This window comes from Myotis daubentonii, chromosome 21 (genome assembly GCF_963259705.1).
Source record: "Myotis daubentonii chromosome 21, mMyoDau2.1, whole genome shotgun sequence".
Classification (NCBI taxonomy): domain Eukaryota; kingdom Metazoa; phylum Chordata; class Mammalia; order Chiroptera; family Vespertilionidae; genus Myotis; species Myotis daubentonii.
The window spans coordinates 4,735,117-4,748,228 of record NC_081860.1 but is presented as its reverse complement, the minus strand read 5'-3'; the positions used below and the strand labels follow the sequence as shown (position 1 = coordinate 4,748,228).

At 42.8% G+C, this 13,112-nt stretch overlaps 2 protein-coding genes across 2 annotated transcripts in view; one reads left to right on the top strand and one right to left on the bottom strand.

The window, feature by feature from the left end:
- The window catches only part of LOC132222888 (zinc finger protein 551-like), a 187,698-nt gene extending 175,321 nt beyond the window's left edge, over positions 1 to 12,377 (top strand). The window contains exons 2-3 of the mRNA XM_059678241.1: positions 8,883 to 9,006; positions 9,958 to 12,377. Coding sequence (XP_059534224.1) covers positions 8,901 to 9,006; positions 9,958 to 11,612 — 1,761 coding nt within the window. The 5' untranslated portion in view covers positions 8,883 to 8,900 and the 3' untranslated portion in view covers positions 11,613 to 12,377. The remainder of the gene's footprint in view (positions 1 to 8,882; positions 9,007 to 9,957) is intronic.
- The window catches only part of LOC132222878 (zinc finger protein 551-like), a 199,871-nt gene that overhangs the window by 95,708 nt on the left and 91,051 nt on the right, over positions 1 to 13,112 (bottom strand). The window lies entirely within an intron of this gene.

Here is a 13,112-nt window from a genome sequence, read left to right as displayed (position 1 = left end):
AATCCATACGGTATGTTCTTCCATCTGTTTATGTCTTCCTCTATCTCTTTTTTCAGTGTCCTGTAGTTTTTGGCATATAAGTCTTTTACCTCCTTAGTTAAGTTTATTCCTAGGTATTTTAATTTATTTGGTGCAATGGTAAATGGGATTGCTTCTGTTGTTTCATTTTCTGTAAGTTCACTATTGGTGTAAAGAAATGCCATGGATTTCTTAGCATTAATTTTGTATCCTGCTACATTGCTGAATTCATTTATTAAGTCTAATAATTTTTTGATGGAGTCTTTAGGGTTCTCTATGTACAGTATCATGTTATCTGCAAATAAGGACAGTTTTACTTCTTCTTTTCCAAACTGGATGCCTTTTATTTCTTCTTCTTGTCTGATCGCAACGGCTAGTACTTCCAGTACTATGTTGAACAGGAGTGTTGAGAGGGGGCATCCCTGTCTTGTTCCTGTTTTTAGGGGAAATGGTTTTAGTTTTTGCCCATTGATTATGATGTTGGCTGTGGGTTTGTCATATATGGCTTTTATTATGTTGAGGTATGATCCCTCAATTCCTATCTTGCTGAGAGTTTTTATCAAGAAAGGGTGTTGGATTTTGTCAAATGCTTTCTCCGCATCAATTGTTATGACTATGTGGTTTTTTTCTCTCAATTTGTTTATGTGATGTATCACATTTATTGATTTGCAGATATTGTTCCATCCTTGCATCCCTGGGATAAATCCTACTTGATCATGGTGTATGATCTTTTTGATGTACTGCTGGATCCGATTTGCTAGGATTTTGTTGAGGATTTTGGCATCTATGTTCATGAGGGATATTGGCCTATAATTCTCTTTCATTGTATTGTCTTTATCTGGTTTTGGGATTAGGGTGATGTTGGCTTCATAGAATGAGCTGGGAAGTGTTCCTTCCTCTTGGATCTTTTGACATAGTCTGAGGAGGATAGGTTTTAGGTCTTCCTTGAATGTTTCGTAAAACTACCCTGTGAAGCCATCTGGCCCCGGGCTTGTGTTTGCTGGAAGCTTTTTGATTACTGCTTCGATTTCCTCCATAGTTATTGGCCTGTTGAGATTTTTAGATTCTTTCTGATTAAGTTTTGGAAGGTTGTATTTTTCTAGGAATATGTCCATTTCCTCCAGGTTGTCTAGTGTGTTGGAGTAGAGTTGTTCATAGTATTTTCTAACAATCTTTTGTATTTCTATGTGGTCTGTTGTTATTTATCTTCTTTCATTTCTGATTTTGTTTGAGTCCTCTCTCTTTGTTTCCTGGTGAGCCTGGCTAGAGGTGTATCAATCTTGTTTATCCTTTCAAAGAACCAGCTCTTAGTTTTGTTGATCTTATGTATTGTTTTTTTGGTCTCTATGTCATTTATGTCCGCTCTGATCTTTGTTATTTCCTTCCTTCTGCTTACTGTAGGCTTTTTTTGTTGCTCTCTTTCTAACTCTTCGAGTTGTACACTTAGGTCATTTATTCTCATTGTTTCTTGTTTCTTGCAGTAGGCTTGTAGAGCTATGAACTTCCCTCTCAAGACTGCTTTTGCTGTGTCCCAGAGGTTTTGGATTGTAGTGTTTTCATTGTTGTTTGTTGCCATGATGTTTTTTATTTCTTCTTTCATCTCACTGGTAACCCAGTCATTGTTTAATAGCATGCTATTTAGTCTCCATGTGTTTGATTTTTCTGGATTGTTTTTGTTGTAGTTGATTTCCAGTTTTATGGCTTTGTGGTCTGAGAAGATGTTTGATATGATTTCAATTTTCTTGAATTTGAAGAGACTTTGTCTGTGACCCAATATATGGTCTATCTTTGAAGATGACAAATGTGCACTTGAGGAGAATGTATATTCTGTGGCTTTGGGGTGAAATGTTCTGAAGATGTCAATTAATTCCATCTGATCTAGTGAGTCATTTAGGATTGATGTTTCTTTTTTTAAAAAAATATATTTTATTGAATTTTTACAGAGAGGAAGGGAGAGAGATAGAGAGTTAGAAACATCGATGAGAGAGAAACATTGATCAGCCGCCTCCTGCACATCTCCTACTGGGGATGTGCCCGCAACCCAGGTACATGCCCTTGACCGGAATCGAACCTGGGACCTTTCAGTCCGTAGGCCAACGCTCTATCCACTGAGCCAAACCGGTTTTGGCTGATGTTTCTTTGCTGAGTTTCTGTTTAGAGGATTTGTCCAGTGGTGATAATGGGCTGTTAAGATCCCCTACTATGATTGTATTGCCGTCAATCTCTCCCTTGATCTCCTCCAGAAGATTTCTTACGTATTTGGGTGCTCCTATATTGGGTGCATATATATTTACCAGAGTTATTTCTTCTTGTTGGACTGCTCCCTTTAGTATTATGAAGTGGCCTTCTTTATCTCTTTTTATGTCCTTCACTTTGAGATCTAATTTGTCAGATATAAGTATTGCTATCCCTGCTTTTTTTTCACTTCCATTGGCCTGAAAAACCTTTTTCCATCCCTTCACCATCAGTCTGTGTGCGTCTTTTTTTCTGAGGTGGGTTTCCTGTAGACAGCAGATGTATGGGTCATGTTTTCTTATCCAGTCAGTTACCCTATGCCTTTTGACTGGGGCATTTAATCCATTTACATTTAAAGTTATTATTGATAGAAACTTGTTAGTCGCCATTTTTGTTCTTTACCGCTGTGTTCCTTCTTTGTTTCCTATTTTTTTCCATTTACAGCAGACCCTTTAGCATTTCTTGCATTGCTGGTGTAGTTGTAGTAAACTCCTGTAGACCATTTTTGTCTGTGAAGCTCCTGATTTGACACTCAATTTTGATTGATAGCCTCGCTGGGTACAGTATTCTTGGATTCAGACCCTTCCTTTGCATGACTTTGTATATTTCATTCCATTCCCTTCTTGCCTGATGTGTTTCTGTTGAGAAATCGGTCGCTAGTCTGATGGGGGATCCTTTGTAGGAAACTTTCTGTCTCTCTCTGGTTGCTTTTAAGATTCTCGCTTTGTCATTGTTGTTTGCCAATTTAATTATCATGTGCCTTGGCATTGGTCTTTTTGGGTTCATTTTGTTTGGGACTCTGTGAGCTTCTTGGATTTGTGTGAGTTTTTTCTTCCCTATATCAGGGAAATTTTCTGTTACTATTTTTTCAAACAGGTTTTCTATTCCTAGCTCAATTTCCTCTCCTTCTGGCACCCTTATTATTCGGATTTTGTTTCGTTTAGCGTTGTCCCAGAGTTCTCTTAGGCTCTCCTCCTGCTTTTTATTTTTTTTTCCTAGAAGCTGTTCTGTGTGGGTGTTTTTTCCTACCTTGTCTTCTAGCTCGCTGATGCGGTCTTCTGCTTCTTCTAGTCTACTGTTGATGCTTTCTATTGATTTCTTTATAGCAGTGATGCCATTTTTCATTTCTTCTTGTTTTTTCTTCATTTCCTCTTGGTTCCTACACATATTGTTGAATTTGTCTTCCATTCTTTTCATCCACCTTATGACCATTTCTCTGAATTCTTTCTCTGACAGGTTGCTTGCCTCCTTTGCCTCCATTTCATTTACTTCCTTTTCTGATGATGCCTGTTTTTCTTTCATATGTGGGTTGGTTCTTTGTTTCACCATGATCGCTCTTCTCCAGGTGTTTGGTTATGTAGTTCTCTCTCTGCTGCGTTGATTTGAAGGCACAAAATACAACACAACAAGGCACATCATACAAGGCACTGAACATAAATGTATTCACGATATTAATAACCCCAAATAAAGGTGACCACCCGAGCGAAGAGAATTAGGGGATAAAGAAGAAAAAAGAGAAAAAGATTAAAGAGAAAAAGAAAAACCAAAAGGGAGTGCTGAAATGAGATTGGGAAAAGGGAGAGAAGAAAAAAGAAAAAGAAATAAAAGTAAGAGAGAGAATGAAATAGAGGTGGGGAAGAGGCTATTTGTATGGGGAGAAAACTCTAATGGAACCGCAACTAATCCCAATGAATTCCAGCAGCAGATCCCTGGAGATTAATGCAAACTACAAACAACCACTAATATCAAGCGAGGCAAGGGAAAACAGAAGCACAAAAATAACCAGAGAAAGAAAAAATAAGCAAAACAGAAAAATGAAAATGAAAAACAAAACAATCTCCCAAACAAGCATAAAAAACCCCAATATACTCTAAATCAAGCAAACACTAGTAAAACGACAGCGAGAGAGAGAGAAAAAAATTGGATAGTGAAGAAAGATAAGAGAGAGGTATATATGGATTTAGAGCAAGGGATTGGAAATTAGATATCTAAGTAGGGTGAAATTTAGACAGTGGGTAAAAAGAAGGAATAGGGAAAATCTAAATCAGGAATAGGGTAAGAGAAACAGGACAACAAAAGGGGAAAAGTGAGGAAGAGAGTTTTGGCTTAAGGGTAAAGGTGAGATAGACAGAAATAATGCTAAAGGAACAATGGAAATAGAGTGTAGAACACTAATCCCTAAATAAAATAAGGAATAATAAGAAAAAAATATAAAATGACACTTGAAAAAATGGTAAAATGATAGCAATAATACTGGTTAAAAAAATGTAGTAATTAAAAAGGTAAAATCAGGTGATGAAAAAAAATAATAAAATAGGTTCTTAATGAAATGGTGAAAAGTGAATTAAAAAAAGAAAAAGATAAAAATGTGCAGTAGTGAGGGTGCTTCCGGATCTTCTACTCTTCTTTTTGTCATGCCTTAGTCCTGCCAGGCATTCAGGAGAGTGTTGAATTTCCCTGCAATACACTGTCCCTCCATGCTGTAAACCACAGTCCTGATTTTAAGGCAGGTTGTATTTGTTTACCAGACTGCCTTTATTTGTATTTACAGAGGAGACAGTGTGTGGCTCTGCCTCTGGGTGGCAGTGTGTCTGGGTTGACCTCCAAGGCTATAAGTCCTCTCTATCAGTAGGGTTTTTTTTTTCTCTATGGTATTTGAACCTGGTTTGGGAAAGTCCACTGCCCAGAGCCTGTTCTTTAATAGTTACTCCCCGCTGTGTTTCCCAGGCTCCCCAAAAAGAACTTTCCCCTACAGGCTCTGCGAATGACCCCAACTGGGGAATCCCATGCACTGGTTTTAATAGTCAAACACACGGATCTAAGGGGAACTGTAACAAGAGCCTGATACGTTGTGCAAATTCGCAAGCCTCCACCTTCCAGGTCTGCGCGCAGTCTCCGCGCGCCCACTCGCCCCTGGCTCCAAGCAGCCGGCACACTGGCAAAATCCAAGGCTGCTTTTTTACATCCAGTCCAGCTATGGGCTTATTTTTAGCATTTCCTTCTGCCAGCAGCCCTGGGGGGCCCCTTCCCCACTCTCCGGTCACGCTGATCTCAACGGCTGCGGACTCTGTGGGGCGCAGATTTTGCCCCATGCGCGCGCATGCGTGAGGTCCTCTCTCCAACCTGAATTGCAAACCGCACCTTTAGGGGAAGTCTAACCTTTCCGTGAGAAGAAGCAGTGGTTGTCTGAGTCCACACAGTCATGCTGCTTGAGATCCCTTGTTTCCAGGTTAGAAGCTGATCTCTGGACACCCGTAACAGCCACTCAAAATGGCGCGGTCTCCGCTGCTGCGCTGGCACACCTGGAGAGGTTTCAGCTGCAGTCTCCAACCGTCCTTTTTTTTTCCTGGGAGTTCTCGGTCTTTCCCGGCTGCAGACTGTCTTGCAGCTGAATATCCTCTGCCTATTCGGCTGTATGTTACCCATTTCAGCTGCTCACCCTTATCTGCTCCAGGACAAGGCACAGGACACGTCTCTTTATACCTCCGCCATTTTTCCTCCCTCCTCCATGGTGTTTTTTATTGCAGCTATGTCACTCTTTATTTCTTCTTCTTTTTTTTTTCTTTATTTCTTCTTGATTCTTACATAAGTTTTTGATTTTTAAAAAAATACATTTTATTGATTTTTTACAGAGAGGAAGGGAGAGAGATAGAGAGTTAGAAACATCGATGAGAGAGAAACATCGATCAGCCGCCTCCGGCACATCTCCCACTGGGGATTTGCCCGCAACCCAGGTTCATGCCCTTGGCCAGAATCGAACCCGGGACCTTTCAGTCCGCAGGCCGACGCTCTATCCACTGAGCCAAACCGGTTTCGGCAGATTTTTTTCATCCATCCTGTTTATGAACTGTATCACCCTTATTCTGAATTATTTTTCTGACATATTGCATGCCTCTGTTCCTTTTAGCTGCTTATCTGGTGATTCCTCCTTTTCATTCCTTTGGGGGTTTCATTGTCTACCCATTTTTTATCTCACCGACAGATCTAGATGTCAATTCGTGCAGGGCGTTTTCCTTGGGTGGCAGTGGCTCCTTGGGCTGCAGTTGTTGATCGGGCCTTCATGGCAGCAGCTGCTGCTCAGTTGGCAGTGGCTCCTTCAGTGGGTGCTGTTCGCAGCAGTGGTGGCTCCTCTGGCGGGTGGGGGAGGGCTGCTCACACAGCTGCTGCTCCTCGGACTGGGGTGGGCCCCTCAAGAAGCTGCTGCTTCTTGGATGGGGGCGGGCTGCTAGTGTGGCTGTTGCACCTCAGACGGGGGTGGACTGCTCACATAGCTGCTACTCCTTGGATGGGGGCTGGCTGCGCATGGCTGCTGCTCCTTGGACGGGGCGAAGATTTCTTTATATATCCTATGAAATTTAGAGGTAACAGTAATGATCCAAGTATTTAAGGGTTACAGTGATAATATCTTGTTAGGAATCCTCTTATCAGATGTCTGGATAGCCACAACTACTTTAGCACCCAGCTGGCGGGAGGCTCCCTGGCGCCCAACAACCGCTGCACACTATGGGCGAGGCCAGAGGGTAAAATTCTCGTGGCCTAGCAATAGCCTCACACTCTGTGTCAGGACTGGCTTATTTGCTGTGGCCACTGTTTGTGGGAGGTGGTTGTCATAAAGACAGAAGTTGTCATGTAGAGTGTGGTGGAGAAATAATAATTTTGCAGTAGCAAATACCTTCAAAAGATGAGTGGACATGAGATTAATTGGAGGCCGAAGAGTAATTCAAACAACATGAGTCTAGGGTTGGTACATACACCTTTCCTAAACTCTCACCAGGATTTTGTTGTGACCCTCAGTGTGGCCTGGCTGTGGGGAGTTGAAATCCGTCTTGTGGATTAGCTTAGAGCAGTGATGGTGAACCTTTTGAGCTCGGCGTGTCAGCATTTTGAAGAACCCTAACTTATCTCTGGTGCCATGTCATATATAGAAACTTTTTGATATTTGCAACCATAGTAAAAGAAAGATTTATATTTTTTATATTTATTTTATGTATTTAAATGCCATTTAACAAAGAAAAATCAACCCAAAAAATGAGTTCGCATGTCTTAGGTTCACCATCACTGGCTTAGAGGCTTGAGTGGTCGTCTGTGAGACGCACTGGGCATGCTGCAGAGGGCCATCAGGGCTGGGACTTGAGTGAAGATTAAGTGAGGGATGTTGGCTGTGACTAGTAAAGGGACATCAAGTGCAACACAACAAGAGGTGGGCTATGGATATCTGAGATCTGATTGTTGTTCTTAATAGTTGAGGTTGAAGGGAAAAAAAACAGTCATGGAGAGAGGCCTACATAGCACCACTCAAGTCTGCCTCTATGAATGTGGACTAATAGAGTCTGGGCAGTACTTGATCCTGATTCAATTTGACAACCCTCCTCTGGACCACACATGCTGAGTAATAAGTAAAAGGCCATGTGATGAGTATGGGGGTGGAAGCTGTGGAAGTGCAGGTTTAAGAGAGGTGTGGTATGAAGAGTGATCTGCACTTGGAGAGGGAGTGTGAATTCATGGCCACAGCACCATGACATTGACATAAGAGTGAATGAAGGAAGAGTCTATTTCTGGTGGTCCCTGGATGGAACAGTAAGGTGAATTTTAGGGTAATTGCCTGGAAAGAGGCGTGTGTGGGTGTTACATTCTAGGTTAAGAGCTTAGGTGTTATTTAACCACCTGCCTTTTATTGTTGGGAGTGACACACTGGTTGATGGGAATGACATAGCATTCATCAGTGTTACCCAGGCGTGTAAATCTCCACTGGCATGGGTAAGATAGAAGGGTAAGAGATAAGTAGATTATGGAGGTGAGGACCTATATTTTTGGAAAAAAGGTGACTAGGAAGTAATATATCCTCGCCACAGCAAATTTCCACTACCTTTGAAGTTGTGCATCTGGGAAAGAAGCTGTGTGAGAGAAGTGTTGTTCAAAGAACTATGTGCAGCAGATTGTGAAAAGTGATGGCCTCAGCACATTGGGATTGGGGTCAACTGAGTGAAATGTGATGCCATGTTTTTGGTGTCTTAGAGGAACCATCGGAGGGACTACAATGCTAAATCCTGACAAGAAGTGTATCAAATCACTCACACTGTCTTTATGGGCTACATCCCTCACTAACCTATATTTTGACACTCACTCTATGGATAAAAGGCAGTGTGGTGTACGTGGGAGGTCCAGACCTCAGGTATCATCTATCTCAGTGAGGGCGAACCTATGACACGCATGTCAGAGGTGACACGCGAACTCATTTTTTTGGTTGATTTTTCTGTGTTAAATGGTATTTTAATATATAAAGTAAATATCAAAAATATAAGTCTTTGTTTTACTATGGTTGCAAATATCAAAAAATTTCTATATGTGACACGGCACCAGAGTTAAGTTAGGGTTTTTCAAAATGCTGACACGCTGAGCTCAAAAGGTTCGCCATCACTGGCCTATCTGCTGAACTGCCTTCATTGTTGTGGGAAGAAAAATATCAGCAGGAAAATAAGAAGACAGTGGCTTTCATGGGATGAAGGCCTGGTATTTTCTTGGATGTGAAGAGTGCAAAGAGCAGATGGGTGTGGAGGGTGGGGAATATGACAGAGTTACAATCTTAAGAGTGAATCTGATCATAGGCTGTACTGTTTCCATTATGACAGGATGTGAACTTTGAGGACATGGCCATTGCCTTCTCTGAAGAGGAGTGGGTGATCCTGGATGAGGCTCAGAGACTTCTGTACTGTGATGTGATGCTGGAAGTGTTTGCCCTTGTATCATCTGTAGGTAAGACCTTCACATTCTCCCAGTGTCCCGAGGTGATGACCTCTCTTCCTTTATTCCTCAGGCATAGCTTTCTCTCTCCCACAGCCAGAACATTGTCTCTGCTAATTTCCCCCACTGACTTGTCAAATGTGCTGTGGCTGCCAGGGATGAGCTGGATGGAGAGCCCTGAGCAAAGGACTCCATGAATATCCCTAACACCTGTTACCTCAAAAAGTACAGGAAGTGTCAGGGAGTCAGGAGTCTCATAGTGAGTTTAATAGGTCCCAGGTTGCATTTTCTCGTCATTGAAAGCTGACAGTGTCCACATGCATGGCTTCTACTTCTGCCCTCTTTCTAGGTAAGGGTTCTTTGTGCCACATTATGGTCTTTATCTGCATGAACCATGGGCAGTTCTAGTAAGGCCCTCATTCAAGTGTTTGTAATATTCTCATCCCTGAATCCTATAGCAAGCTGTGTTCCTCTGGCCCAGTGCGGACTGCTCACTTCTTCATCACCTGTTCCTCTGCACTGGTGCCTCTGCAGTATTCTGCAACATTGACTAGCACATGTGATATTAGGTTCATATATGTGCAAATTATTCCTTTGAAACCAGCTACTCCTTCATTGAATTTTACTTGAAGTAAGAACTAAACAACTTCTTGCACAGCTCGCCCCCATCCCCGGCAAACAATCCGTGCAGAATGCTGTTAGTTGAAAGATGAGCTGGAGATCCATATTCTACTCCATGTGGCGCTTGCCATGTTTCTGTCATATTTCTGGTGAGGCCTCCCTGTGTTGTGATCTTCATTAGCCAAGAAAGTCACAAGAGCCTCTTATTAATCCTTCCTGCACATCTCTTATTTTCAAACAATTGCATGGAACCAACGTGTGATGTGTAACACACTTTTGCAATGGGACTTCTCCCTGCCATCACATTCAAAATTAATTTTCTCCCCATTTCTCACTTTTCAGGTTGTTGGCATAAAATGGAAGATGAGGAGGCCTGTTCTGATCAGCATGTATGCATACAAGGCGAGTCACAGGTCAGGACTTCTAAGACAGCTCTAGCCACCCATAAGAACCATCTCTGTAAGCGGTGTTTCTCTGTGTTACAACATATTTTGCACCTGACTGGGTCTCATGGAGCAGACTTTGAGCAGAGAGCCTTCTGTAGTGACGCATATGTTGGAGACTTCTGTTTCGGTGCAAACCCTCACCAGCAACAAAAGAATGAATGTGGAGAGGGGCCCTGGAAACAAGCTATAGACAGGGCCTCTTTTGTGAACAGGTGCAGCTTCTCCTTATCTTCAAAGCCTTCAACCAGCAGGAAGGTTGGGGAAGACTTGCAATCCAACTCAGAGCTTCCCCAGCACCAGACCACTCTCAACACTGAGGATCTACACTGTGGCAGTGAGATTCCACAGGAATTTCTCAGTGGAAAGCGTCATCAGCAGTCGGGTGAATGTGAAAACGCTGACAGCCACAACCTGAAAGTAGTTCAATATCAGGGTGTGTGTGCTGGAGAACTGATTTATGAGTGTAACAAATATAGGAAAGTGTTTAGACGAAACTTTAATGTCATTCGACATAAGGGAGTTCACACTGGAGAAAAGCAGTATGAGTGTAATGAATGTGGGAAGTTCTTCAGAAAAAGACCTGCACTCATTAAACACCAGAGAGTTCACACTGGAGAGAAGACATATGCATGCAGACATTGTGGGAAGTCTTTCAGTTATAAGTCTACCCTCAAACAACACAACAGAGTTCACACAGGAGAAAAGCCATATAAGTGCAGAGAATGTGGGATATCCTTTCGTCAAAAGACCCACCTCACTGAACACCTCAGAGTTCACACTGGAGAGAAACCATATGAGTGCAGACATTGTGGGAAATCCTTCAGTTACAAGTCTAACCTCAAACAACACAACAAAGTTCACACAGGAGAAAAGCCATATAAGTGCAGAGAATGTGGGATGTCCTTTCGTACAAGGGCTCAGCTCACTAGACACCTCAGAGTTCACACTGGAGAGAAGCCGTATGAGTGTAGAGAATGTGGGGTGTCCTTTCGTACAAGGGCTCAGCTCACTATACACCTCAGAGTTCACACTGGAGAGAAGCCGTATGAGTGTAGAGAATGTGGGATGTCCTTTCGTCAAAGGGCTCACCTCACTGAACACCTCAGGGTTCACACTGGGGAGAAGTCATATGAATGTAGAGAATGTGGGATGTCCTTTCGTACAAAGGCTCAGCTCACTAGACACCACAGAGTTCACACTGGAGAGAAGCCACATGAGTGTAGAGAATGTGGGATGTTCTTTCGTACAAGAGCTCAGCTCACTATACACCTCAGAGTTCACACTGGAGAGAAGCCATATGAGTGTAGAGAATGTGGGGTGTCCTTTCGTCAAAGGGCTCACCTCACTGACCACCTCAGAGTTCACACTGAAGAGAAGCCATATGAGTGTAGAGAATGTGGAATGTCCTTTCGTCTAAGGGCTCACCTCACTGACCACCTCAGAGTTCACACTGGAGAGAAGCCACATGAGTGTACTGAATGTGGGAAGTCTTTTAGCCAAAAATCTAACCTTAATAAACATCTGAGAGTTCACACTGGAGATAAGTGTTAAATGTACAGGGAATGTTTCATTTTACTCACTTAGAATAACAACACTGAAGGAGACTCGTTGCAACCTATTTTCCTGAATTTAAACTTTTTTTAATGGAACATGCACTCTTCTAGATTCCTCATGTTTCCAGTACAGGTGAAGCTTAAAGGAGGTGCATTGCACTTTCTAACATGCCCAGGTCTTCTACCCGATTGATTTGTGGCTGAAGAGATTTTCCCTCTACCACCTGGGTCTCCTGAAGAGTGTGTATCAGTCCCAACCCCTATGTGCTCAGGGGAAATGTATTCTGTGTTGTCACTTGTGCTTAAGAACATTAGGATCCCTCCACTCCTGACAGGATCTTCATTTATCTCCGAGGAGGTAATGCACCTGACCCAGGCTTCATCCAGGGCACCCTCCTCAGCTAAGATGTGCGGCCTCTGTCAGGGACATGTGGTTCTTACATTATGCTGTGATGAATTGTTTCAAATTCTGATTCACCAACCTGCAAACCGCTTTCTGTCCTGTTTTCTGGTTTGTGATCTTTAGTAAAGGTATTTTTCCTTTAGTACCTTTAATTTTCTTGGTTATATTCACTCCCAGGGATGATTTTCAAGCACAACTGTGATCTATCATCATCTAGAGTTAGTAGATATTGTGTGGATCCCAATCTTTCTGTGCTTTAGGAGGGGCAGCATAATGCCAGAAAATCACTCTTTGACCAATATTGGCTTATTTTGCATTTTTCCTAAAGCCTTGAAATAAAGACTGAGTGAATTTGTGGTTCTAACTTGCAGGTTTGGATCCTGGCCCATATGGAGATGTAGGAGGCATCTAATTTTTTCTTCTCTCTCACATTGATGTCTCTCTCAATCTCTCTCTTCCTCTCCCCATTCCCTTGAACTCTGTCTAAAAATCAATGGAAAAATACCCTCAGGTGAGGATTACCAAAAAAAAAAAAAAAATCCAAACATTCACCCTGGTGCCCTGAGATGGGGCCTCTGCCTGCACAGCCCTCCTTTGCTCACTCTTTCCTGCCTTTGCCTCGGATGCTCCCACTGCAGCTGGGCACGCTGTGCCCTTCCCAGGGTGTGGCAGAGAGGAGGCCCCGGCACGGCCCTGGGAGGGATTTGGGTTCTGTGTCTGCCGGAGATGTGCTGGCCAGGGCTCTTCTGTCTCCATCCAGAGGTCTCTCCAGCCTGCTCCTCCCCACCCACCAGGCACCTGGCCTGCTGCAAATGAACCTACTTATGTATCTGGGAGAAGCCCCCTGATCCTATGGGCCCTGAAATCAGTTCACCTTTAGAAAATAATAACTCCCGGTAACCCATTCTCACCCCTGAGGCCCACTGGTGTTTACGTCTCTTTTTTTCATTTTAAGGATTATTTTGCATTTTAACTTTATTAAAAATAAAGCACGCCACTCCTCCACCCCCTCACCCAGCCAGTACTGGAGGTAACATGGATTCTCCAGGATATGGTGGTGTGTATTTTCAATGGTGAGAACATTCTGCAATATAA